Source organism: Manacus candei, unplaced genomic scaffold (genome assembly GCF_025592945.1).
Source record: "Manacus candei isolate 608988 ecotype Guabito, Panama unplaced genomic scaffold, ASM2559294v1 h1tg000187l, whole genome shotgun sequence".
Taxonomy (NCBI): domain Eukaryota; kingdom Metazoa; phylum Chordata; class Aves; order Passeriformes; family Pipridae; genus Manacus; species Manacus candei.
The window spans coordinates 97,828-125,783 of record NW_026138235.1 but is presented as its reverse complement, the minus strand read 5'-3'; the positions used below and the strand labels follow the sequence as shown (position 1 = coordinate 125,783).

Here is a 27,956-nt window from a genome sequence, read left to right as displayed (position 1 = left end):
CTGGGGTGCCCCCCAAGAGGGGCCCTGGGGTACCCCCCAATAGGGGTCCTGGGGTACAGCCCCTATAGCCCCAGGGGGTCCTGGGGTGCCCCCCAAGTCCTGGAGTATGACCCCATAGGGGTCCTGGAGTGGCCCCAATAGGGGCCCTGGGGTACAACCCCTGTATCTCCAGACGGGTCCTTGGGTGCCCCCCAGTAGGGGTCCTGGAGTACGGCCCCTATAGCTCCAGAGGGGTCCTGGGTGCCCCCAGGGGGTCCTGGGGTGCCCCCCAATAGAGGTCCTGTGGTACGGCCCCTACAGGTCCAGAGGGGTCCTGGGGTGCCCCCCAAGTCCTGGAGTATGACCCCATAGGGGTCCTGGAGTGGCCCTCAATAGGGGTCCCGGGGTACGGCCCCTATAGCTCCAGGGGGTCCTGGGTGCCCCCCAATAGGGGTCCCGGGGTACGGCCCCTATAGCTCCATAGGGGTCCTGCGGTGCCCCCCAATAGGGGTTCTGGGGTACGGCCCCTATAGCTCCAGGGGGTCCTGGGGTGCCCCCCCGTAGAGGTCGGGGGGGTACAGCCCCTATAGGTCCAAAGGGGTCCCGGCGGACCCTCCTCTCCCGCAGCCCTTCTGGGGGTCGCGGCCACCTCCCTCCCTCCCCTGGGGGGGTCCCGGGGCTGGGGGGGGGGCTGGGCGGACCCCCCGTCGGCGGCCCCCGCCCCCGGCTCCCCCCGCCCCTCCCCGCCCGCCGGGGCCGGGGCCGGGGCTCGGGGAAACTTGCGGCGAACCCCGGGCGGCGGAGGCAGAGCCGGCGGCGGGGGGGGGACACCGGGCACGGCGGCACCGGGACACGGCACCGGCGGCACCGGCGGCACCGGGACACGGCACCGGGACACGGCACCGGCGGCACCGGGACACGGCACCGGCGGCACCGGCGCTCCCCGGCCGAGCATCCCCAGGTAGGAGCGCGCAGCATCCCCGGCGCCCCTCGCCGCTGCTCCCCAGTCCCGCTTCTCCCGGTTCTCCCCAGTCCCGGTTCTACCCGTTCCCGGTTCTCCTCTCCAGGTTCTCCCCATCCCCGCTTCTCCCCATCCCCGCTTCTCCCCGTTCCCGGTGCTCCCCATCCCCGGTGCTCCTTTCCAGGTTCTCCCTCTCCCGGTTCTCCCCATCCCCGGTTCTCCCCATCCCCGATTCTCCCCATCCCCGGTTCTCCCCATCCCCGCTTCTCCATCCCCGGTGCTCCTTTCCCGGTTCTCCCCATCCCCGCTTCTCCATCCCCGGTTCTCCTCTCCCGCTTCTCCCCATCCCCGCCTCTCCCTCTCCCGGTTCTCTCCCCTCCCAGCGCTCCCGGCCCTTCCTCCGCGGCTCCCCATTCCCGGTTCTCCCCATTCCCGGTGCTCCCACCCCCGGTGCCCGGATCCATCTTGGCTCCGGTGCTGCCTGCGCAGCCGCCGGGTACCGGGAGGCGGGAGGGGCGGGAGCGGAGAGGGGAGGGGGAGCCGCGGCCGCTGCCGGGGGGCCTCGGGAAGCACCGGGACCGCGGGCAGGGGGGCCGGGAGCGGGGCCGGGGGCTCCGGGACCACCGCGGGCCTCGGGAAGCACCGCGGCCGCCGCTACCGGGGCTGCGGGAGGGGAGGCACCGGGGCCGAACCGGGGCCGGGGGGGGGCTACGGGAGGCACCGGGGGGCTACGCGAGGCACCGGGGCCGCGGGGACCGGGGCTGCGAGCGGTACCGGGAGCTGCGGGAGGCACCGGGGGGCTACGGGGAGCCCCGGGGGGCTACGGGAGGCGCCGGGGGCTACTGGTGGTACCGGGAGCTACTGGTGGTACCGGGAGCTACTGGTGGCAGCGGGGGGGGCTCCGGGGGGCACCGGTGCCGCTCGGCCGCGCTCGCCGGGCCCGGCCGGGGCTGAGCCGCGTCCCCGCTGCCCCCGGGCAGGGGCGATGGAGCCGCCGCGGAGCCTCCCGGGGCTGGAGCGGGAGCGGGGGGCGCTGGACGCGGCCGGAGGGTGCCCGTCCCCCCTGGACACCAAGGCCGTGCCCGGCAGGAAGATCTGGGTCAAGCTGCGGGCGCTGTGAGTGACCCCCCCCCGGTCGGGAACCCCCAAAGCACAGACTGGGACCCCCAGGACGGGACCCCCAAAGCACAGACTGGGACCCCCGGTCGGGAACCCCCAAAGCACAGACTGGGACCCCCAAAGCACAGACTGGGACCCCCAGGACGGGACCCCCAAAGCACAGACTGGGACCCCCGGTCGGGAACCCCCAAAGCACAGACTGGGACCCCCAAAGCACAGACTGGGACCCCCAGGACGGGACCCCCAAACGGAGACAACCCCCCCCAGAGCGGGACCCCCAAAGCACAGACTGAGACCCCCAAAGAGGGACCCCCAGACCCCAAACTGAGACCCCCAACCGGGAATCCCAAAGCACAGACTGAGACCCCTAAAGAGGGACCCCCCCAAACCCCAAACTGAGACCCCCAAAGCACAGACTGAGACCCCCAAAGAGGGACCCCCCCAAACCCCAAACTGAGACCCCCAACCGGGACCCCCAAAGCACAGACTGAGACCCCCAAAGAGGGACCCCCCAGACCCCAAACTGAGACCCCCAACCGGGACTCCCAAAGCACAGACTGAGACCCCTAAAGAGGGACCCCTAAATCACGGACTGAGACCCCCAACGGGGACCCCCAAACGGAGACAACCCCCCCAGAGCGGGACCCCCAAACCACAGACGGAGGCTCCCAAAGAGGGACCCCCAAACCCCAAACTGAGACCCCCCCAAACCCCAAACTGAGACCCCCAAACTGGGACCCCCAAACCGAGTGACCCCAAACCCTAAACCGGGACCCCCAAACTGGGACCCTTCAGCCCCAAACTGGGACCCCCAAACCAGGACCCCCGAGCCCCCCAACAGCCCCCTTTGCCCCCCCCCCCCCATCTAAGAGCACCCCAACAACCCCCCCCAGGCAGGAGCCCCCCGGGACCTTCAGCTGCCCCTCGGGGACCCCCAAAGTGTCCCCAACCCCCCCGGGGACCCCCCTGCACCCACCGCACCCCCTTGGGGCGGGGGGGGGCACTGGGACCCCCTGGGGTGATGGGACACCCCCCCTCACCCCGGGGGGGGCACCCTGGGGTGACAGAGGACCCCCAACTGGGGGGGGGGGCAGCGCAGGTGACATCACGTGACATCCCCGGGAGTGCCCCCCCCCCTTGGCACCCCCTCCCTCTCCCGGGGGGGGTCCCGGGGGGGTGCCACCCCCTCACCTGTGCCACCCCCTCACCTGTGCCACCGGCGGCTCACGTGGCCCCGCGCCCACCTGCGGCACGTGCCGCGCGTGGGGGGGGCCCGGGGGGGCCACACGTGCCCGGGGGGGGGGTTGGGGGGCGAAGGAACACGCGTGTGGCACACACGTGTGTGCCCGGGGAGGGGGGGGGGTGCCCGTGTCGCTGCACACGCGTGGGACACGCCAGGACAGGGCAGGGCCGGGCAGGGCCGGGGGCACAGGGGAGTGGGCAAAAGGGGGGGGAGCCCCAGGGGGGCACAGGGGAGTGGGCAAAGGGGGGGGAGCACCCCAGGGGGGGCAGGGGGGGGCAAGGGGGGGGAGCACCCAGGGGGGGCAGGGGAGTGGGCAAAGGGGGGTGGGAGCACCCCAGGGGGGGCAGCAAGGGGGGGGGAGCACGCCAGGGTGGGCACACGCATGTTGGGGGGGGGGTGGGAGCACCCCAGGGTGGGCACAGAGGGGTGGGAAGGGGGGGGAGCACCCCAGGGTGGGCAGCAAAGGGGGGGGGAGCACCCCAGGGTGGGCACAGAGGAGTGGGAAGGGGGGGGGGAGCTCCCCAGGGTGGGCAGCAAGGGGGGGAGCACCCCAGGGTGGGCACACGGGAGTGGGCAAAGGGGGGGGTGGGAGCACCCCAGGGTGGGCACACACGTGTTGGGGGGGTGGGAGCACCCCAGGGTGGGCACACACGTGTGTGGGGGGCCTTGGCACACGTGTGTGGGTGCACACGTGTGTGCGGGGGGGGTGGGAGCACCCCGGGGTTAGGGTGGGGGTCCCTGAGCCCCCCCCGTTCCAGGGTGCTGGTGGCAGGTCCCCAGGGTGGGGGTCAAAGGCTGGGGGGGGGCACGAGGGGTCGCGGTGAGACCCCCCCGGGGTGGCCCTGGGGACACTGGTGGCCCCCTGAGGGGGGGGAGGTGACAGGTGCCCACCTGGCAGGTGACACAGCCCCACCCTCGTCCCTTGGCCCCACGAGTGACACGGGGGGGTCCCCCGTGGCGGTGCCACCAAGGGGGGGGGGTCCCTGAGGGTGACTGTGCCCAGGGTGGGGGTCCCAGGCGTTGGATGTCCCCAGGGTGGGGGTCCCAGGGGGTGACTGTGCCACCAAGGGTGGGGGTCCCAGGGGGTGACTGTCCCCAGGGTGGGGGTCCCTCAGGGTGACTGTCTCCAAGGTGGGGGTCCCTGAGGGTCACTGCCCCCAGGGTGGGGGGTCCCTGAGGGTCACTGTCCCCAGGGTGGGGGTCCAAGGGGGTCCCTGTCCCCAGGGAGGGGGTCCCAGCCCGTGGGGGTCCCCCGGGTGGGTGGCCAGCCGCGGGCCGGTGACAGTCGCCCTCCCCAAGGTCACAGCCGCGCTGGCTTCCAAGTGACGTCTGAGCCCCCCCCGCCCCCCCGTCCCCCCCCGCTGTCACCGTCATTGGCACCGTGACGGGGGCGCGCGTGGCCCCTCCCCCCCCGCGGCTCCGGCCACACGGCCGAGGGGCCGAGTCCCCGCTGTCACCTCCCCGTGTCCCCCATTGTCACCTCCCTGTGTCCCCCCTGCTGTCACCTCCCTGTGTCCCCCGCTGTCACCTCCCCGTGTCCCCCATTGTCACCTCCCTGTGTCCCCTCTACTGTCACCTCCCTGTGTCCCCCGCTGTCACTGTCCTGTGTCCCCCGCTGCCACCTCCCCGTGTCCCCTTCTATCACCTCCCCGTGTCCCCCGCTGTCACCTCCCCGTGTCCCCCCCACTGTCACCTCCCCCTGTCCCCCACTGTCACCGTCCTATGTCCTCCCCCCGCTGTCACCTCCCCGTGTCCCCCATTGTCACCGTCCTGTGTCCCCTTCTATCACCTCCCTGTGTCCCCCATTGTCACCGTCCTGTGTCCCCCCTGCTGTCACCTCCCCCTGTCCCCCATTGTCACTGTCCTGTGTCCCCCCGCTGTCACCGTCCTGTGTCCCCCCCACTGTCACCTCCCCCGTGTCCCCCATTGTCACCGTCCTGTGTCCCCCCTCATCACCCTGTGCCCCCCCACTGTCACCTCCCCGTGTCCCCCATTGTCACCGTCCTGTGTCCCCCCTCATCACCCTGTGCCCCCCCACTGTCACCTCCCCCTGTCACCTGCTGTCACCTCCCCGTGTCCCCCATTGTCACCGTCCTGTGTCCCCCCACATCACCCTGTGCCCCCCCACTGTCACCGTCCTGTGTCCCCGCTGTCACCCCTGTGCCCCCCCGCTGTCCCCTCCCCGTGCCCCCGAGTGGCACAGGGCTGGCAGCAGGACAGGTGCCACCCCCAGGCTTGGGGACCGTGTGCCCGGGCGTTGGGGACACGGGGTGGGCAGCGCTGGGCACCCCGGGGGCACCTCGGGGGCACCTCGGGGGCACTGGTGACAGTGCCAGGGGCCGGGGGGCACTGCCAGGGACCCGCTGGGTGCTGGTGGCACTGACGAGTCCTCGGAGAGGGACACGCTGGCCCAGGACAGGGACCTGGTGCCACCCTGTGCCACTCGTGTCACTCTGTGCCACCCTGTGCCATCCTGTGCCACTCGTGTCCCTCTGTGCCATCCTGTGCCACTCGTGTCCCTCTGTGCCACCCTGTGCCACCCTGTGCCACCCGTGTCACTCTGTGCCACCCTGTGCCACTCGTGTCACTCTGTGCCATCCTGTGCCACCCGTGTCCCTCTGTGCCATCCTGTGCCACTCGTGTCACTCTGTGCCACCCTGTGCCACCCTGTGCCACCCATGTCACTCTGTGCCACCCTGTGCCACTCGTGTCCCTCTGTGCCACCCTGTGCCATCCTGTGCCACCCGTGTCCCTCTGTGCCATCCTGTGCCACCCATGTCACTCTGTGCCACCCTGTGACAGTCATGGCATCCTGTGCCCTCTGTGTCACCTGTGCCACCTTGTGCCATCCTGTGCCACTCGTGTCATTCTGTGCCACTCTGTGACAGTTATGGCATCCTGTGCCATCTCAGTGTCACCTGTGCCACCCTGTGCCATCCTGTGCCACTCGTGTCCCTCTGTGCCACCCTGTGCCATCCTGTGCCACCCGTGTCACTCTGTGCCACCCTGTGACAGCCGTGACATCCTGTGCCCTCTGTGTCACCTGTGCCACCCGTGTCACTCTGTGCCACCCCGTGCCAGGCGTGCCACCCATGCCATACTGTGCTATCTCATGCCACCTGTGCCATCCTGTGCCACCTGTGCCACCTCACATCTCTCTGTCCCCCTGTGCCATCCTGTGCCATCGATGCCATCTGTGCCATCCTGTGCCATCTGTGCCATCCCATGCCAGCCTGTGCCACCTGTGCCATCTCACATCTCTCTGTCCCATCCATGCCATTTGTGCCACCTGTGCCATCCTGTGCCATCCTGTGCCACCTGTGCCATCCTGTGCCATCTCACATCTCTCTGTCCCCCCGTGCCACCTCTGCCATCCTGTGCCATCGATGCCATCTGTGCCATTCTGTGTCATCTGTGCCATCCCATGCCAGCCTGTGCCACCTGTGCCATCTCACATCTCTCTGTCCCCCTCGTGCCACCTGTGCCATCCTGTGCCACCTGTGCCACCTCACATCTCTCTGTCCCTCCCGTCCCCCCTGTCCCCCCCGTGCCACCTGTGCCATCTCACGTCTCTCTGTCCCCCCCGTGCCACCTGTGCCACCTGTGCCATCTCACGTCTCTCTGTCTCCCCCGTGCCACCTGTGCCACCTGTGCCATCTCACGTCTCTCTGTCCCCCCCGTGCCACCTGTGCCACCTCACGTCTCTCTGTCCCTCCCGTCCCCCCCGTGCCACCTGTGCCACCTCACGTCTCTCTGTCCCTCCCGTCCCCCCCGTGCCATCTGTGCCGTCCATGTGCGAGCGAGGCGGGCGCTGCGGGTGCGGGGGTGGCACTTCCCAGGCAGCCAGATGGGCACCCCCCGCCCCCCGAACCCCCCCCGGCTCAGGGACACCCGCGCTCCTGGGGGAGGGGCTCGTGATGCCCACCCTGGGGGGCCGTAACACCCCGTGCCCGTTCTGGGGGGTCCGTAACACCCCGTGCCTGTTCTGGGGGGTCTGTGACACCCCATGCCCACCCTGGGGGTCCATAACACCCCGTGCCCGTTCTGGGGGGTCTGTGACACCCCGTGCCCGTTCTGGGGGGTCCATAACATCCCATACCCATTCCGGGGGGGTCCATAACATCCTGTGCCCACCCCAGGGGTCCATAATACCCCGTGCCCATTCCGGGGATCCATAACGCCCCGTGCCCACCCCGGGGGTCCATAACACCCCGTGCCCACCCCGAGGGGTCCGTAATACCCTGTGCCCACCCTTGGGATCCATAACACCCCGTGCCCATTCTGGGGGGTCCGTAACACCCCGTGCCCATTCTGGGGGGTCTGTAACGCCCCATACCCATTCTGGGGGGTCCGTAACACCCCGTGCCCGTTCTGGGGGGTCCATAACACCCCATACCCATTCCGGGTGGTCCATACCACCCTATGCCCACCCCGGGGGTACATACCACCCCATGCCCATTCCAGGGGGTCCCTAACACCCTATGCCCACCCTGGGGGTCCGTAACACCCTGTCCCTATTCTGGGGGGTCTGTAACACCCCGTGCCCACCCCGGGGGTCCGTAACACCCCGTGCCCATTCCGGGGGGTCCGTAACACCCCGTGCCCATTCCGGGGGGTCCGTAACACCCCATGCCCATTCCGGGGGGTCCGTAACGCCCCGTGCCCGCGCCGGGGGTTTGTAACATCCCATACCCATTCCGGGGGGTCTGTAACACCCCGTGCCCACCCTGGGGGTCCGTAACGCCCCATGCCCACCCTGGGGGTCCATAACACCCCATGCCCATTCCAGGGGGTCCGTAATGCCCCGTGCCCACCCCGGGGGTCTGTAACATCCCATACCCATTCCGGGGGGTCCCTAACACTCTATGCCCACCCTGGGGGTCCGTAACACCCTGTCCCCATTCTGGGGGGTCTGTAACGCTCCACACCCATTCCGGGGGGTCCCTAACACCCTATGCCCACCCTGGGGGTCCGTAACACCCCGTGCCCACCCCGGGGGTCTGTAACACCCCATACCCACCCCGGGGGGTCCATAACACCCCATACCCATTCCGGGGGGTCCCTAACACCCCATGCCCATTCCGGGGAGTCCGTAACGCCCCGTGCCCGCCCCGGGGGGGTCGGCGCGTTGCCCCCCCAGGCTGCGGTACCTGGTGAAGCAGCTCGACTCGGGCGAGGTGAACGTGGACGAGCTCAAGCGCAACCTGGAATACGCGGCCTCGCTGCTCGAGGCCGTTTACATCGACGAGACCAGGTGGGCGGGGGGCACCCGGGGGGTGGGCGGCACTCAGGGGGGGTCCCCGCGGGGAGCTGACCCTTCCCCCGGCCCGCAGGCAGGTGCTGGACACGGAGGACGAGCTGCGGGAGATGGGCTCGGACGCGGCGGTGCCGTCGGAGGTGCGGGACTGGCTGGCGGCCACCTTCACGCAGCAGGCGCGGGCCAAGGGGCGCCGGGCCGAGGAGAAACCCAAGTTCCGCAGCATCGTGCACGCCGTGCAGGCGGGGATCTTCGTGGAGAGGTGGGAACAGCCCCGGGAACGCTCCGGGAGAGGGGGCAGCTGGAAAAGGAGGGTTGGGGGGGGGGGGCTGGGGAGAGGGGGAGGGGGAGGGGGAGGCGCGGATCTCATGGGGCAGCCACGGGGGGGGGGGGGGGGGGGGGCAGAGTGCGGGGGAGGGGCGGTCCCCAGGGGTCAGGGAGTGTCCCCATGTCCAGGGGGTGTCCCCAGAACCCGGGGGGGTCCCCAGTGGTCAGGATGTGTCCCCATGTCCAGGGACTGTCCCCAGCATCGGGAGGGGGGTCCTCAGTGCCCAAGGGCGTCCCCCAGTACTTAGAAATTGTCCCCATGTCCAGGGACTGTCCCCAGCACCCAAGGGGGTCCCCAGTGCCCAAGGGGGTCCCCCAGCACCCAGGAACTGTCCTCACATCCAGGGACTGTCCCTGACACCCAGAGGGGTCCCCAGTGCCCAAAGGGGGTCCCCCGGTGGTCAGGGAGTGTCCTCACGTCCAGGGAGTGACCCCAGCACCCGGGGGGGTCCCCAGTGGTCAGGATGTGTCCCCATGTCCAGGGACTGTCCCCAGCACCCAGGGGGGGCCCCAGTGCCCAAGGGGGTCCCCCAGTGGTCTAGGAGTGTCCCCACGTCCAGAGACTGTCCTCAGCACCCGGGGGGGCCCCAGTGCCCAAGGGGGTCCCTCAGTATCCAGGAACTGTCCCCACATCCAGGGACTGTCCCCAACACCCGGGGGGGTCCCCAGCGGTCAGGATGTGTCCCCATGTCCAGGGACTGTCCCCAGCATCGGGAGGGGGGTCCTCAGTGCCCAAGGGCGTCCCCCAGTACTTAGAAATTGTCCCCATGTCCAGGGACTGTCCCCAGCACCCAAGGGGGTCCCCAGTGCCCAAGGGGGTCCCCCAGCACCCAGGAACTGTCCTCACATCCAGGGACTGTCCCTGACACCCAGAGGGGTCCCCAGTGCCCAAAGGGGGTCCCCCGGTGGTCAGGGAGTGTCCTCACGTCCAGGGAGTGACCCCAGCACCCGGGGGGGTCCCCAGTGGCCAGGGAGTGTCCCCATGTCCAGGGACTGTCCCCAGCACCCGGGGGGGTCCCCAGTGGCCAGGGAGTGTCCCCATGTCCAGGGACTGTCCCCAGCACCCGGGGGGGTCTCCAGTGCCCAAGGGGGTCCCCCGGTGGTCAGGGAGTGTCCTCACGTCCAGGGACTGTCCCTGGCACCAAGAGGGGTCCCTCAGAACTGAGGTGGGTTCCCAGTGTCCAAGGAGGTCCCCCAGCAACCAGGGGGGTTCCCCAACACCCAAGGACTACCCCCAGCACCCTGGGGGGGCCCCCGGTGCCCAAGGGGGTCCCTCAGCACCCTGGGGGGTGCCCAAGGGGGTCCCTCAGCACCCTGGGGGGTGCCCAAGGGGGTCCCTCAGCACCCTGGGGGGTACCCAAGGGGGGTCCCTCAGCACCCAGGGTCTGCCCCCAGCACCAAGGGGGTGTGTCCCTCAGAACCAAGGTGGGTCCCCAATGCCCAAGGGGGTCCCCCAGCACCCCAGGGGGGTTCCCCCAGAACCGAGGGGGTTCCCCCAACACCCAGGGGGGTTTCCCAACACCCAGGGACTGTCCCCAGCCCCCGGGGGGGTCCCAGCTGTACCCCCCAGCCCCCCCAGCCCTGCCTCCCCCCCAGGATGTTCCGCCGGACGTACACGGCCGTGGCACCCACCTACTCCACCTCCATCCTCAACTGCCTGAAGGTACCGGGGGGGCACTCCGATATCCCCAGGGGGGCACCCCGATATCCCCGGGGGGGCTGCTGGGCATCCCTGGGCATCCTTGGCCAGCCCTGGCCAGCCCTGGGTATCCCTGGGTATCCCTGGCCAGCCCAGGGCCTCCCAGGAATTACTGGCCCCCCCGGGCATCCGTGGCATTCCTGGGCTTCTCTGGACATCCCTGGACGTGACCGGGCACCTCAGGGAGTCACTGGGAATCACTGCCCAGCCCTGCCCAGCCCTGGGCTTCCCTGCCCAGCCCTGGGCTTCCCTGCCCAGCCCTGGAGTTCCTGCCCATCCCTGGAGCTCCTGCCCACTCCTGGAGCTCCTGCCCATCCCTGAACTTCCCTGCCCATCCCTGGAGTTCCTGCCCCTCCCTGGGCTTCCCTGCCCATCCTGGGCTTCCTTGCCCATCGCTGGGGTTCCTGCCCATCCCAGGGTTTCCCTGCCCATCCCTGGGTTTCCCTGCCCATCCCTGGGCACGGCCCCGGGGTCCGGCGGGTGCCGCCCCCGCCCTGGCACCGCCCCCGTGCCCCCCCACCCCCCAGGGCCTCGATCTCTGGACCTTCGACGTGTTCGCGCTGAACCGGGCGACGGAGGATCACTCGCTGCGAACCGTCGTGTTCGAGCTCTTCACCCGCCACAACCTCAGCAACCGCTTCAAGGTGGGCCCGCCCCCTGTGCCAACCCCCGGGCACCCCCGGTAACCCCCAGAGACCTCCCGAGAACCCCCAGAGACCCCCCGGTAACCCCCAGGCCCGCCCCGATAACCCCCAGGCACCCCCTGCCCACCCTCTGCCCGCCCCCTGTGCCAACCCCCGGGCACCCCCGGTAACCCCCAGACACCCCCTGCCCACCCTCTGTCCACCCCCTGTGCCAACCCCCAGGCACCCCTTGATAATCCCCAGACACCCCAGCCTGCCCTCTGCCTGACCCCTGCCCACCCTCTGCCCAACTCTGTGCCAACCCCCCTGTACCAATCCCCAGGCACCCCCTGATAACCCCCAGACACCCCCTGCCCACCCTCTGCCCACTCCCCGGCCTGCCCTTGTGCCCACCCCTGTGCCAACCCCCAGACACCCCCTAATAACCCTCAGTCACCCCCTGCCCGTCCCTCTGCCCAACTCTGTGCCAACCCCCCTGTACCAACCCCCAGACACCCCAGCCTGCCCTCTGCCTGACCCCTGCCCGTCCCTGTGCCCACCCCTGTGCCAACCCCCAGACACCCCCTGATAACCCTCAGTCACCCCCTGCCCACCCTCTGCCTGACCCCTGCCCACCCTCTGCCCAACCCTGTGCCCACCCCTGTGCCAACCCCCAGGCACCCCCTGCCCACCCCCAGACACCCCCTGCTCTCCCCCTGCCCACCCCCTGCCCACACTCTGCCCACCCCATGCCCACCCCCTGCCCAGGCTCTGCCCACCCCCTGCCAACCCCCTTCCCACCCCGTGCCCACCCCCTTTGCCCCCCCCAGCCCACCCTCTGCCCCTCCCGTGCCCACCCTCTTCCCTCCCCCTTTACCCCACCTCCTGCCTACTCATTTCCCACCCCTTTGCCCACATTTTACCCCCCCTTTGCCCACATTTTACCCCCGTTTGCCCACATTTTACCCCCCCTTACCCCCCCCTTTGCCCACGTTTTACCCCCCGTTTGCCCACATTTTACCCCCCCTTTGCCCACATTTTACCACCCCTTTGCCCACATTTTATCCCCCCTTGCCCCCCCCTTTGCCCACATTTTACCCCCCCTTTACCCACATTTTACTCCCCTTTGCCCACATTTTACCCCCCCCTCGCCCCCCCCTTTGCCCACATTTTACCCCCCGTTTGCCCACATTTTACCCCCCCTTTGCCCACATTTTACCCCCCCTTTGCCCCCCCCTTTGCCCCCCCCTCCCCTTGGCAGATCCCGGGCGCGTTCCTGACGTCCCTGCTGGACGCCCTGGAGAGCGGCTACGGAAAGTTCCGGAACCCCTACCACAACCAGGTGCACGCCGCCGACGTCACCCAGACCGTGCACTGCGTCCTGCTGCGCACCGGCCTGCTGGTACGGGCACGGGGGGCACCGGGGGGGCACCGGGGGGGCACCGGGGGGCACGGGGGGGACACCGGGGGGGGGTACCGGGGGGCCTTGGGCTGGTCCAGGGGATGCTCGTTGCCATGGAGACGCCCCGGGGGGATGGAGGTGACCCCGAGTGATGGGGGGGGACAGGGTGGCACCTGGTTTGAGGGCATGGGGGGCACGGGGGGGGCACCGGGGGGGGCACCGGGGGGCACCGGGGGGGCCTGAGCCAGTCCCTGTGTCCTTGGGCACTGGTCCAGGGGATGCTCGTTGCCATGGAGATGCCCCGGGGGGATGGAGGTGACCCCGGGTGATGGGGGGGGACAGGGTGGCACCTGGTTTGGGGGCACGGGGGGGGGCATCGGGGGGGGCACCGGGGGGGCCTGAGCCAGTCCCTGTGTCCTTGGGCACTGGTCCAGGGGATGCTCGTTGCCATGGAGACGTCCCGGGGGGATGGAGGTGACCCCGGGTGATGGGGGGGGACAGGGTGGCACCTGGTTTGGGGGCACGGGGGGGATGGCACCGGGCTCGGGGGGATGGGGGGGGACACGTGGGGTGGGACATGGCCTGGGGGGACGGGTGGGCACGGGAGGTGGCACCTGGCACACGTGTGTTGTCCCCACACGGCTGTCACGCAGGAGGTGGCACCTGGCACACCTGTGTGCCCCATTGTCCCTACATGGCTGTCACACATGAGATGGCACCTGGCACACGTGTCCCCACGTGACTGTCACACAGGACAGGAGGTGGCACCTGGCACACGTGTGTGCCCCGTTGTCCCCACACGACTGTCACACAGGAGGTGGCACGTGGCACACATGTCCCCACATGATTGTCACACAGAAGGTGGCACTTGTCACATGTTTGTTGTCCCTGCATGACTGTCACACATGAGGTGGCACCTGGCACCCCCCAGTTGTCCCCTCCCCCCCCACACGTGTGCCAGGCATGTACACACACACAGACACACAGACACACACACGCGTGTGCCAGGCATGTGCACACACACACGTGTGCCAGGTATGTACACACACACACACACACACACATATGTGTGCCAGGTGTGCACACATACACAGACAGACACACACAGACACACACAGACACACACACACACGCGTGTCCTCGTGCCCTGGGGGGGTGTCCCCGTGTCCCTGACGCGTGTCCCCCTGTCCTTTACGTGTGTCCCCGTGTCCCTGACGCGTGTCCCCATGTCCTTTACGCGTGTCCCCGTGCCCTGACGTGTGTCCCCGTGTCCCTGACGCGTGTCCCCGTGTCCCTGACGCGTGTCCCCGTGCCCTGATGTGTGTCCCCGTGTCCCCGACACGTGTCCCCAGCACTGCCTGTCGGAGATCGAGCTCTTGGCCATCGTCTTCGCCGCCGCCATCCACGACTACGAGCACACGGGCACCACCAACAGCTTCCACATCCAGACCAAGTGAGGGCACGGGGGGCACGGCACACGGGGCGGGGGGCACGGTGTGGCACCGCACAGGGGACGGGGCACGGCACGGTGTGGGTGACACGGCGTGGGTGACAGGGCATGGCATGGGTGGCATGGCAGAGGTGACATAGTATGGCAGAGGTGACATGGCATGGCATAGTATGGGTCATGTGGCATGGCATGGTATGGCATGGCGTGGGTGACACGGCATGGCATGGTATGTCACGGTGTGGGTGACACAGCAGAGGTGACAGGGCATGGCATGGCAGAGGTGACATGGCATGGCATGGTATGGCATGGCGTGGGTGACACAGCAGAGGTGACAGGGCATGGCATGGCAGAGGTGACATAGTATGGCAGAGGTGACATGGCATGGCATAGTATGGGTCATGTGGCATGGCATGGTATGGCATGGCGTGGGTGACACAGCAGAGGTGACAGGGCATGGCATGGTATGGCACGGCGTGGGTGACATGGCATGGCATGGTATGGCACGGTGTGGGTGACGCAGCAGAGGTGACAGGGCATGGCATGGCATAGGTGACATGGCAGGTTGTGGTATGGCACAGTGTGGGTGACATGGCATGGCATGGGTGACATGGCGGGATAGGGGTGTGGTGGCACCTTGGGGACATGCCTACAGCCAGGATAGGGGTGTGGTGGCACCCTGGGGACACTCAGGGCACTGATATAGCCAGGATAGGGGTATGGTGGCACCTTGGGGACATCTCTACAGCTGGGATACAGGTGGGGTGGCACTCTGGGGACACCCAGGGGCACTGCTCTGGGCAGGGTACAGGTGTGGTGGCACCCTGGGGACACCCAGGGCACTGCTCTGGGCAGGGTACAGGTGTGGTGGCACCCTGGGGACATCCCTACAACCGGGATACAGGTGTGGTGGCACCCTGGGGACACCCAGGGGCACTGCTCTGGGCAGGGTGGCACCTTGGGGACACCCAGGGCACTGATACAGCCAGGATATGGGTGTGGTGGCACCTTGGGGACACCCGGGGCACTGCTCTGGGCAGGGTGGCACCTTGGGGACACCCAGGGGCACTGATACAGCTGGGATATGGGTGTGGTGGCACCCTAGGAACACCCAGGGGCACTGCTCTAGGCAGGGTACAGGTGTGGTGGCACCCTGGGGACACCCAGGACACTTTGGGGACACCCAGGGGCACTACTCTGGGCAGGGTACAGGTGTGGTGACACCCTGGGGACACCCAGGGCACTGATATAGCCAGGATAGGGGTGTGGTGGCACCCTAGGAACACCCGGGGGCACTGCTCTAGGCAGGGTACAGGTGTGGTGGCACCCTGGGGACATCTCTACAGCTGGGATACAGGTGGGGTGGCACCCTGGGGACACCCAGGGGCACTGCTCTGGGCAGGATACAGGTGGGGTGGCACCCTGGGGACACCCAGGGGCACTGCTCTGGGCAGGATACAGGTGTGGTGGCACCTTGGGGATACCCAGGGCACTGCTCTAGGCAGGGTGGCACCCTGGGGACACCCAGGGCCACCGACACCCCCACACCAGCGCCGTGCCGGCTCCCTCGTGCCGGGGGTGGGTGGGTGGGTGGGTGGCCCGGCCCCCCCGTCAGTGGCCGCTGTGCCCCGTGTGCCCGTGCCCAGGTCGGACTGTGCCATCCTGTACAACGACCGCTCGGTGCTGGAGAACCACCACATCAGCGCCGTGTTCCGCATGATGCAGGACGACGACATGAACATCTTCGTCAACCTCACCAAGGACGAGTTCTCGTAAGCTCCGCCCCCCCCCGGGAGTGTCCCCGGGGTGTCCCCAACCCCTGAGGGGTCCCCCCTTCACCTGAGTGTCCCCCTGCGTGTCCCCGAGGTGTCCCCAGTCCCTGATGTTTCCCCTCTTCACCTGAGTGTCCCCCCGGGTGTCCCCAGCCCCCGATGTGTCCCCTCTTCACCTGAGTGTGTCCATGGGGTGTCCCCGAGGTGTCCCTGAGGTGTCCCCAACCCCTGATGTGTCCCCCCTTCATCTGGGTGTCCCCCCGGGTGTCCCCGAGGTGTCCCCAACCCCTGATGCATCCCCCCCTTCCCTGGGTGTCCCCTCCGGTGTCCCCGAGGTGTCCCCAGCCCCTGACATGTGTCCCCTCCTCCCCTGAGAGTGTCCCCAGAGTGTCCCCGAGGTGTCCCCAGCCCCTGACATGTATCCCCCCTCCCCTGGGTGTCCCCGGGGTGTCCCCAACCCCTGACGTGTGTCCCCCCTTCCCTGGGTGTCCCCCTGAGGTGTCCCCAACCCCTGACCTGCGTCCCCCCTCCCCTGGGTGTCCCCCCGGGTGTCCCCAACCCCTGACCTGTGTCCCCCCCCTCCCCTGGGTGTCCCCCTCGGGTGTCCCCAACCCCTGACCTGTGTCCCCCCTCCCCTGACCGTGTCCCCCCGGGGTGTCCCCAACCCCTGACCTGTGTCCCCCCTCCCCTGACCGTGTCCCCCCGGGGTGTCCCCAACCCCTGATGTGTCCCCCCTCCCCTGGGTGTCCCCGAGGTGTCCCCAACCCCTGACCTGTGTCCCCCCCCGGGCACAGGGAGCTGCGGGCACTGGTCATCGAGATGGTCCTGGCCACCGACATGTCCTGCCACTTCCAGCAGGTCAAGGCCATGAAGACGTCGCTGCAGCAGCTGGAGAGGTGGGGGGGTGGGCTGGGGGCACTGGTTTGAACTGGGGGGTCACTGGTTTGAACTGGGGGGTCACTGGTTTGAGCTGGGGAGTCACTAGTTTGAATTGGGGGGTCACTGGTTTGAACTGGGGGGCACTGGTTTGAACTGGGGGGTCACTGGTTTGAACTGGGGAGTCACTAGTTTGAATTGGGGGGGTCATTGATGGGGTCACTGGTTTGAACTGGGGGGTCACTGGTTTGAACTGGGGAGTCACTAGTTTGAATTGGGGGGTCACTGGTTTGAACTGGGGGGCACTGGTTTGAACTGGGGGGGCACTGGTTTGAACTGGGGGTCACTGGTTTGAACTGGGGGGTCACTGGTTTGAACTGGGGGGGTCACTGGTTTGAATTGGGGGGCACTGGTTTGAATTGGGGGGTCACTGGTTTGAACTGGGGGTCACTGGTTTGAACTGGGGGGGTCATTGATGGGGTCACTGGTTTGAACTGGGGGGGTCACTGGTTTGAACTGGGGGGGTCGCTGGTTTGAATTGGGGGGGCACTGGTTTGAACTGGGGGTCACTGGTTTGAACTGGGGGGGGCACTGGTTTGAACTGGGGGTCACTGGTTTGAACTGGGGGGGTCACTGGTTTGAATTGGGGGGCACTGGTTTGAATTGGGGGGTCACTGGTTTGAACTGGGGGGGTCATTGATGGGGTCACTGGTTTGAACTGGGGGGGGTCACTGGTTTGAACTGGGGGGGTCATTGATGGGGTCACTGGTTTGAACTGGGGGGGTCACTGGTTTGAACTGGGGGGGTCGCTGGTTTGAATTGGGGGGGCACTGGTTTGAACTGGGGGTCACTGGTTTGAACTGGGGGGGGCACTGGTTTGAACTGGGAGGGTACTGGTTTGAATTGGGGGTCACTGGTTTGAACTGGGGGGCACTGGTTTGAATTGGGGGGTCACTGGTTTGAACTGGGGGGGCACTGGTTTGAATTGGGGGGTCACTGGTTTGAACTGGGGGTCACTGGTTTGAACTGGGGGGGTCATTGATGGGGTCACTGGTTTGAACTGGGGGGGTCACTGGTTTGAACTGGGGGGGTCGCTGGTTTGAATTGGGGGGGCACTGGTTTGAACTGGGGGTCACTGGTTTGAACTGGGGGGGGCACTGGTTTGAACTGGGGGTCACTGGTTTGAACTGGGGGGGTCACTGGTTTGAACTGGGGGGGTCACTGGTTTGAATTGGGGGGCACTGGTTTGAATTGGGGGGTCACTGGTTTGAACTGGGGGGGTCATTGATGGGGTCACTGGTTTGAACTGGGGGGGGTCACTGGTTTGAACTGGGGGGGTCATTGATGGGGTCACTGGTTTGAACTGGGGGGGTCACTGGTTTGAACTGGGGGGGTCGCTGGTTTGAATTGGGGGGGCACTGGTTTGAACTGGGGGTCACTGGTTTGAACTGGGGGGGGCACTGGTTTGAACTGGGGGGGCACTGGTTTGAATTGGGGGTCACTGGTTTGAATTGGGGGGTCACTGGTTTGAATTGGGGGGTCATTGATGGGGTCACTGGTTTGAACTGGGGGTGTCCCTGGGTGGGCTGCAGGGTGGCTTTGGGGACAAACCAATCCCATCTCCCGGAGTGGTTTGGGGACAAACTGAGCCCTCCCCTGGAGTGGCTTTGGGGACAAACAGAGCCCATCCCCCGGGGTGACTTTGGGGACAAACTGATCCTGTCCCCTGACACGGCTTTGGGGACAAACTGAGCCCATCCCCAGGGTGGATTTGGGGACAAACTGATCCTGTCCCCCAGGGTGGCTTTGGGGACAAACTGAGCCTGTCCCTTGGGATGGCTTTGGGGACAAACTGACCCCTCCCCTGGGGTGGTTTGGGGACAAACTGAGCCCTCCCCTGGGGTGGTTTGGGGACAAACTGATCCTGTCCCTGGGGTGGTTTGGGGACAAACTGACCCCTCCCCTGGGGTGGCTTTGGGGACAAACAGAGCCCATCCCCCGGGGTGGCTTTGGGGACAAACTGACCCCTCCCCTGGGGTGGTTTGGGGACAAACTGACCCCTCCCCTGGGGTGGTTTGGGGACAAACTGAGCCCTCCCCTGGGGTGGTTTGGGGACAAACTGATCTTGTCCCTGGGGTGGCTCTGGGGACAAACCTCCCCTGTCCCCGGGCCAGGCCGGACAAGTCGAAGGTGCTGTCGCTGCTCCTGCACGCGGCCGACATCAGCCACCCCACCAAGGCGTGGGCCGTGCACGGCCGCTGGACCAAGGCCCTCATGGAGGAGTTCTTCCGCCAGGTAGGGCTGGGGACAGCGGGGGGGACACGGGGACCCCCCCTTGGGGACACAGACCACCCCCTTGGGGACACCAACCCCCCCCCTGGGGACACAGACCCCCCCCGGGGACACAGACCCTCCCTTGGGGACAGAGATTCCCCCCCGGGGACACCAAACCCCCCCTGGGGACACCAAACCCCCCATGGGGGACACCAAACCCCCCCTTGGGGATACAGACCCCCCCCCTTGGGGACACAGACCCCCCCTTGGGGACACAGACCCCCCCCGGGGACACCAACCCCCCCCAACGTGGCCTTGCCTTGGCAGGGGGACAAGGAGGCCGAGCTGGGGTTGCCCTTCTCGCCCCTCTGTGACCGAACATCCACACTGGTGGCCCAGTCCCAGATCGGTGAGTGCTGGGGGGGCTGTGCCCACCCTGTGCCCACCCTGTGCCCACCCTGTGCCCTCCCTGTGCCCCCCTGTCCTCATCCTGTCCCCATCTTATTCCCACCCTGTGCCCACCCTGTGCCAGTCCTGTCCCCATCTTATTCCCACCCTGTGCCCACCCTGTGCCCGTCCTGTGCCCACCCTGTGCCCACCCTGTGCCTGTCCTGTGCCCACCCTGTCCCCACCCTGTCCCCGTCCTGTGCCCGTCCTGTGCCCACCCTGTCCTCACCCTGTACCCACCCTGTGCCCACCCTGTGCCCACCCTGTGCCCACCCTGTCCCCGTCCTGTCCCCATCCTGTCCCCATCTTATTCCCATCCTGTCCACATCTTATCCCCACCTTGTCCCTGTCCTGTCCCTGTCCTGTCCCCACCTTGTCCCCATCTTATTCCCATCCTGTGCCCACCCTGTGCCCACCCTGTCCCAGGACAGACTGGGGGCCTTTAGACCAAGTTTATTAAAGAGCCCCCGTTGAGTCACGAGGTACAGAAAGGACCCCCAACACCCCCCAAAGAGCCCCCAACACCCCCCAGAGAGCCCCAAATCTCCCTCAGGACCCCCCCCCCCTTGGCTTTCTAAACTCCTTCTCCGAGGTGGTTCCTCCCCACCAGGATGTTCATTTGGGGTTCAAGGTTGTTCCTCACCATCAGGATGTTCATTTGGGGTTCAAGGTGCTCCCCTCCCCACCAGGATGTTGGTTTGGGGTTGAAGGTGCTCCCCTCCCCACCAGGATGTTCATTTGGGGTTGAAGGTGGTTCCTCACCATCAGGATGTTGGTTTGGGGTTCAAGGTGCTCGCCTCCCCACCAGGATGTTCATTTGGGGTTGAATGTGGTTCCTCCCCACCAGGATGTTCATTTGGGGTTCCAACCCCTCCTGCCCCCCCTCACCCCCCCCCCCCCGTTGTCTCGCTCCCATCCTGGGGGGAGGTTTGGGGTGGGATGTCCTGCCGAGCCCCCGGGCACGGCCGGGGGGTGTCCCCAGCATGTCCCCACATCCCCAGGGCATGTCCCCAGCGTGTCCCCATCCCCTGCCCTCCCCAGGGCATGTCCCTGGAGTCCCCAGGTGCCCAGGGCGTGTCCCCATCCCCTGCCCTCTCCAGGGCGTGTCCCCAGCATGTCCCCATCCCCTGCCCTCCCCAGGGCATGTCCCCAGGTGCCCAGGGTGTGTCCCCAGGTGCCCAGGGCGTGTCCCCAGCGTGTCCCCAGGTGCCCAGGGCATGTCCCCAGCGTGTCCCCACCCCCTGCCCTCCCCAGGCTTCATCGACTTCATCGTGGAGCCCACCTTCTCGGTGCTCAGCGACGTGGCCGAGAAGATGGTGCTGCCGCTGGCCGAGGACGGCACCAAGGCCAAGGGCGACCCCGCGGCCACCCCGCAGGCCAGGTGGGCAACCCCGCCGGGGGGTCTGGGAGGGGGCAACCCCGTGTCTTGAGGGGACAGGGGGTGGTCGTGGTGCCAACCCCCATGTCCTGGGGGGCTCTGAGGGTGGCCATGGTGCCAACCCTGTGTCCTGGGGGGCTCTGGGGGTGGCCATGGTGCCAACCCTGTGTCCTGGGGGGCTCTGGGGGGTGGCAGAGGTGCCAACCCCCATGTCCTTGGGGGCTCTGGGAGTGGCCATGGTGCCAACCCTGTGTCCTGGGGGGCTCTGGGGGGTGGCAGAGGTGCCAACCCCCATGTCCTTGGGGGCTCTGGGGGGTGGCAGAGATGCCAACCCCCATGTCCTGGGGGTGGTACCAATCCCTGTGTCCTGGGGGCTCTGGGGGTGTCCGTGGTGCCAACCCCCATGCCCCGGGGGTGGTGCCAACCCCCGTGCCCTGGGGGCTCTGGGGGTGGCCATGGTGCCAACCCCCCTGTCCCGGGGGTGGTGCCAACTCCCGTGCCCCTGTGCCCAGCTCGCAGTGGCGGCAGCAGTCCCTGGACGAGCACCTGGAGCTGGGGGACATCAAGGCCGACCTGGCCGGGTTCCGCTCCACCTGGACCAGGCACATCCAGGAGAACAAGCAGAAGTGGAAGGAGAGGGCGGCCAGCGGTAGGGGACGGCCACCGGGGCCACCAGGGCCACCAGGGAGGGGCTGGGGGCACCCCCTGGGCCACCAGGGCCACCGGGGCCACCGGGGCCACCAGGGCCACCAGGGAGGGGCTGGGGAGCACCCCCTGGGCCACCAGGGCCACCGGGGCCACCAGGGCCACCAGGGAGGGGCTGGGGAGCACCCCCTGGGCTACCAGGGCCACCGGGGCCACTGGGGCCACTAGGGCAACCAGGGCCACTGGGGAGGGGCTGGGGAGCACCCCCAGGGCCACCTGGGCCACCAGGGCCACCAGGGAGGGGCTGGGGAGCACCCCCTGGGCCACCAGGGCCACCGGGGCCACCAGGGCAACCAGGGCCACTGGGGAGGGGCTGAGGGCACTCGGTGTGTCCAGCTGGGGCAGAGGAGGCTCAGGGGAGACCTCAGTGGGGGCTTCAGCAGCGTCAGGAGGGGCAGAGAAGGGGCAGGGACTGAGCTCTGCCCTGGGGGGAGCAGGGACAGCCCCCAGGGAATGTTCTGGAGCTGTGCCAGGGCAGGGGCAGGGTGGAGCCAGGGAAAGGTTCTGCCCCCCGAGGGTGGGTGGGTTGGTGGTTGACCAAGGCTGGCAGAGCTCCAGGAGGGTTTGGATGATCCTCTGGGGCACAGGGTGGGCTTTTGGGGTGTGGGGTTGGACTGGATGGTGTTACGACCCGCCCCAGGAAAAGAGAGGGGGGGGGGGTAACTCAGGTTTTATCAAAAATTCCTTTGGGGTGGATTAAAGCGAAGCGACACTAAATAATCGGTGTATGAAAATATATAAGATTTATTTCAACAGTTTTGTATCAACAGGTAAGTTAATAAGATTTATTTTAACAGTTTTGTATCAACAGATAGGTTAACATTTTTGGGTGCTGTCATAATCAATAGGTAAACTAACACCTTTGGGTGCTGTCATAAGCTTTCTGGGGAGGAGAAAAATGCATAGGGGAGAGAAAGGCAGGATAAGAGCCAGGGAGAGTAAGGGAAAGAAAAGCTGAAAGTAGATAGATGTCCATAGTCACCGCCCACGGGGTCCAGCGATGCTTGATGGTCTTGATTCGCAGGCGGTGGGGGAGAAGAACTCCCAAATTCCCAAAGTCACCAGTAAGTTTATATGCTCTGGCGCCTCCCTGGCATGAGGGGTTGCCTCCCTTTTTTGGACTTAGTCCTCCAGAGGCACATTGTCTTTTCAGTTGTTGTTTGCCCAGCAGAGGTGTCAATAGGCAAGAGCCTGCAAGGTTGACTCCTCATGGGCTATCAGAGGTAACTAATCGCCCAGCAGGTGTGTCAAAAACCCAAGGTCAGTTGTTGTTTTCAGGACAGCGTAACTAATCGCCCAGCAGAGGTGTCAAAAGCCCGAGGTCCGTTGTTGTTTTTTAGGAGGACTCCCCAGCAGGTGTGTCAAAGCCCGAGGTCCGTTGTTGTTTTTTAGGAGGACTCCCCAGCAGGTGTGTCAAAAGCCCGAGAATGCATAAAACATCAACTATTTCAGTCTCTGACACCACCCCGTGATTTATGCATTCAATAGTTTTTCTTCTTTTGTCGTTCTCTGTGAATCTTCTTTGTGGGCGGTGCTTTTCGTGTAGTGGACAGGGAGACAGAAGAGTGAAGAAAAGGAAGAGATTGCCCTAATGCATTACAATTCTCCCCCCCTTCAAAAAAAAAAAACAAGCTAATTGTATAATAACATAGTAAGCTAATTTGCACTAGTTACTCTCTCCACCCCGTGAGTAGTCATAGGGGATGTAATAGGATCTCAATGACTACAATCAAATTTCTTAACATTAATGAGGTTACAAACATACATACAAATATTTGAAATTATACATCAAAAAACACTGAGTTACTTGGGAGCTGGTAAAAGGCTTTCTTATGTTTTCTTTTAGGCCTAAATTTAGTTCCGTTTTTGTTAAATTTAACCAAATATAAAATTCAATGCCTTTCAAGGCAGAAGGCTAATGTATATAATGCATATTCATATAACTCTAAATATGCACAAATACTTGTACTAACTCCCAGGTTATATTTGGTTGAGTTTCTCAATCGAGAGAGATATTTAAAAGGACAAAATGAACTTGACAAAAATCAAATTAACAGTACATCTTATACAATTTTACCAGTAAGTTGTTCACATTCAAAAGCTTCTCCCAAACTAACCTGCCCCCCAACAAAATAATAAAACAAACTTGGCAAAACGAAATTAGCAGTACATAAAATGGCTCGTCCTACACAATCTTATCAGTGAATTGTTCATAATAAAAAAAAAAAACAAAACCTAGATAAGTTAACAATTATTAATAAGCTGATAACACAAGTAATTCTGGGAGTAGAGGGAGCACAAACACAATGTTTGTGGCAAACTTTTACATATTGCAGACTTGAGACAAAAATACATATAGGCATGCATATTACAAAGTTATTAAGATAAAAACATTAAGAACAGTATAAGTCTTCAGTCTCGTTGCTATTTCGTTTTCTCATGCTGCCTCTTGCTGTAATTGAGGCTCCATTGGTTCCATGCAGTTTGATCTCATCTGCTGGCAGGTTTCTGCAAAAGAACAAATCTGGCCCACTACAGACCCATTATTAAAAAGAAGGAACTATCTATTTATCCAACTCCTTTTCTTATCTGGCATAATGTTACTAGGGCAATAATAATAGAGAAGTTTGGAACATGTTTTCTCCAAAAAACAAATAAACTCAGACGGACAGAGAGGGGTGGGAGACCAAACACCCATTCTCTCCCTCTGGCATCTCTCCAGGCTCGACCCTTTAATAAATCTAACCCCAGGATGTTAGCTGGTAGTGGTCCCACAATCATGGTAGTTTCTGGGGCTGTCTCATCTCCAGGTAACCAGCATTTCACTCGAGCAGTGTATTGGGGTTGGGATTTGCCAAAGGCATCAGTTACCCATATTTCCTTTTTGTCTGGCTTAATGCCACACTGGGTAGCAGCTTCAGTTTGGAGTGCTGAGACCTGTGCACCCGTGTCTACCATGAATGTAACTAAAGATTTAAAAGGGCCAAGAGGAAAAGTGATTACCAAATCTCCCTGGTTGTTTTCTGTAAGCTTTCTCTCATAAACCCACTGGCTATTTTTTGGCTTATTTACTTGAGGGCAGTAAGTCCAGTTCCTTGACTCAGAACTGGTCAAACTGGTTATTCCGGTTTCTGGAGAGGCTGAGGGGATCACAGTGTTGGACTCCTTAGAGGGGCTGCCCTTAGGGGGTGCCTTGTGCTCTTTGATCTCATCCCAGTGCTTTATCAAGTATTCTAAATTAGCAGTGGGTAATTTATCCATCACTTCTAGAGGAATTCCTTTTGCAACACCTTCTCTCCACAGACTGTATCTCTTTCTTCCGCTAGATGACACATTTTGTTGACAAATACCTGGCGAGGCAGGTTTTTGGACTTTCCCTGCCCTCCTGCAGTGTATTCTCTGGCCATTGGTACCAGGGAGCCCCAGCTGCTGACCAGTAGCTATTAATTCTTGGGCTATTTCCAACCAGGTTATTCCTGATGGAGCACCCCTTCTTCTAGGTCTGGGGGTTGCCTTTATGCGCTCCTGTAATTGTTTAGCATAAACTTTTAGTGCATCAGGCAGGCCTCGAATTAAAACTGGAAATCTCTGTGGATCTGCCTCGAGTTCCATTGGGGAATGTCGTTGTGGGTCTAATAATTTTGTATGCATTAACTGGAGACATGCGGTTTTTTGTACACTTTTTACAATGTGGCCAATTGTGGGTGTTTTAATCGTGTAAGGATCTCCCCTTTCTATAGGGTCTAACCCACCTGCCCAGTAGGCAGCTCTCTGGGTCAGGGACCACGGGGCTCGGTTATCATTTGTGGTCAGGAAAACCCCTGGGCCCCAAAATCCTCTGGCCTCATCTTCACTTAATAAAATTCGGTCTCCCCCAGTAAGGGACACCCTCCACACATATTCAGTCTCTGATTCGCTGGCCTTACGGCTGTATTTCTCCTGAATTCTGGCCAGTGCTTCCCCCGTGTACGGGGTAGTTCGTGTGGTAGTTTGCCGATCTGCCCCCAGGCCAGTGGTTTCAGTTTTAATGAGGGGACGCATATGTATTACCCCGTCCTCCGGGTAACTTTGCTTCAATTCTTCTAATTCCCCAGAGGGGTACAGGGATTTGTTAACATCTACCGGTTTAGGGTATTTTGAATTGATGTCTCGCAATTCACAATTTTTCATTTCCAGTATCTTTTTAAGCCTTTCATTTTGTTCCTCCTCATCTTCAAGGGCTGACCTAAGCAATGAGTTAATCTCTCTCTCTTTCTCCAGTGCCTGGCGTTCAGCAGTTAACTGCAGGCGTTCTTTTTCTAATTGCTCCTGTAATGCCTTCATTGTCTCTTGAAGAGACCTTATCACCTCACCGGTAGATTTTTGAGTAGCCTCTTTTCCTAGCTGGTCCTGCAAAGTTCTCATTGACTCTTGGGAAGATTCTATCACTTCACTTACAGATTTTTGAATAGCTAATTTTTGCCTTTGCACTGCTCTAAGGAATACGCCTAAGACAGCACCCAAAAAAAAACAGTTCTAAACCAAGGATAGCTATCAGGAGGGAATAATCCCCATATAACTCAACCCGGGGTGTCATCATCCCCTTCGCCTCAGTCATTAACCCAGCTTAGGTTAATGTCTTTCTCCCCCTTAACCCTCTGAGGGCTGGTTTGACTCTCTCCTGGAAAACCTTTCAACAGGTCCAGGTACCAGAGAACCTTTCAACAGGTCCAGGCCACACCAGGAAAACTTTCAACAGGTCTGATGTGCCCGGGTCACACCGAGAGGAGAAAAATTCTTACTATAATTTTACTGCGAGGGGACAGTCACCATTTGACTCGCCCTCGGTACCAGTTTTAGACTACACCGATTACTCCACCACATCCAAAGTATCCTGTCCGTGACGCCAAAAATGTTACGACCCGCCCCAGGAAAAGAGAGGGGGGGGGGGTAACTCAGGTTTTATCAAAAATTCCTTTGGGGTGGATTAAAGCGAAGCGACACTAAATAATCGGTGTATGAAAATATATAAGATTTATTTCAACAGTTTTGTATCAACAGGTAAGTTAATAAGATTTATTTTAACAGTTTTGTATCAACAGATAGGTTAACATTTTTGGGTGCTGTCATAATCAATAGGTAAACTAACACCTTTGGGTGCTGTCATAAGCTTTCTGGGGAGGAGAAAAATGCATAGGGGAGAGAAAGGCAGGATAAGAGCCAGGGAGAGTAAGGGAAAGAAAAGCTGAAAGTAGATAGATGTCCATAGTCACCGCCCACGGGGTCCAGCGATGCTTGATGGTCTTGATTCGCAGGCGGTGGGGGAGAAGAACTCCCAAATTCCCAAAGTCACCAGTAAGTTTATATGCTCTGGCGCCTCCCTGGCATGAGGGGTTGCCTCCCTTTTTTGGACTTAGTCCTCCAGAGGCACATTGTCTTTTCAGTTGTTGTTCGCCCAGCAGGGGTGTCAATAGGCAAGAGCCTGCAAGGTTGACTCCTCATGGGCTATCAGAGGTAACTAATCGCCCAGCAGGTGTGTCAAAAACCCAAGGTCAGTTGTTGTTTTCAGGACAGCGTAACTAATCGCCCAGCAGAGGTGTCAAAAGCCCGAGGTCCGTTGTTGTTTTTTAGGAGGACTCCCCAGCAGGTGTGTCAAAGCCCGAGGTCCGTTGTTGTTTTTTAGGAGGACTCCCCAGCAGGTGTGTCAAAAGCCCGAGAATGCATAAAACATCAACTATTTCAGTCTCTGACAGATGGTCCTGGTGGGTCCCTTCCAACTGGGCAGATTCTGGGATGTCCTGGAGCTGTGCCAGGGCAGGCTCAGGGTGGATTTTGGGAAAAGGTTCTTCCCCCCGAGGGTGGGTGGCACTGACCAGGCTCCCCAGGGCAGTGGGCACAGCCCCAAGGCTGGCAGAGCTCCAGGAGGGTTTGGATGCTCCTCTGGGGCACAGGGGGGGATTTTGGGGTGTCCTGGGGTTTGGCCTGGGTGCTCCTGGTGCTGCTGGGCTGTCCCGTGACCCCCATGACCCCGTGACCCCCGTGACCCCCGTGACCCCGTGCCCCCGTGACCCCCGTGACCCCCGTGACCCCCGTGACCCCGTGACCCCCGTGACCCCATGACCCCCGTGACCCTGTGACCCCCATGCCCCCCGTGACCCCGCTGCTCCGTGTCCCCCCCAGGCATCACCAACCAGGCGTCCATCGAGGAGCTGTCGCCGTGTGAGGACCCCCCGGCCCCCACCCCCCACAGGGAGAACGGGGACGTGGAGTAGCCCCGGGAGGAGCGAGGTGGGCACGGGGGGGGGGCACAGGGGAGGGGAGGGGGGGGTGGCATCGCCGTGACCGTCCCCTCCCGCCAGGTCCTCGTCCGGCCGAGTGACACCGAGTGACACCGTCTCTTGTCCCGAGTCTTCGACGCCATCGAGTTCAGCACCATTCGCAGGGCAGGAGCCCCCCCTGGGGGTGGGC

General features: G+C 63.5%; 1 protein-coding gene and 1 long non-coding RNA gene across 2 annotated transcripts; both read left to right on the top strand.

Annotated features, from left to right (window-relative positions):
* The first annotated feature begins 855 nt into the window (after positions 1 to 855).
* On the top strand, positions 856 to 27,956 carry PDE1B (phosphodiesterase 1B). Its single transcript, XM_051774123.1, has 16 exons — positions 856 to 940; positions 1,921 to 2,056; positions 8,443 to 8,556; positions 8,636 to 8,821; positions 10,483 to 10,549; positions 11,113 to 11,229; positions 12,470 to 12,610; positions 13,963 to 14,063; positions 15,704 to 15,829; positions 16,624 to 16,725; positions 18,880 to 19,000; positions 19,307 to 19,388; positions 20,681 to 20,807; positions 21,317 to 21,453; positions 27,669 to 27,776; positions 27,848 to 27,956. Exons 2-15 carry the CDS (start codon positions 1,926 to 1,928, stop codon positions 27,758 to 27,760), a joined length of 1,644 nt encoding a protein of 547 aa, XP_051630083.1. The 5' UTR covers positions 856 to 940; positions 1,921 to 1,925; the 3' UTR covers positions 27,761 to 27,776; positions 27,848 to 27,956.
* On the top strand, positions 22,138 to 27,249 carry LOC127464031 (uncharacterized). Its single transcript, XR_007901118.1, has 3 exons — positions 22,138 to 22,279; positions 26,591 to 27,135; positions 27,188 to 27,249. It is a non-coding gene; the product is annotated as an uncharacterized LOC127464031 (long non-coding RNA).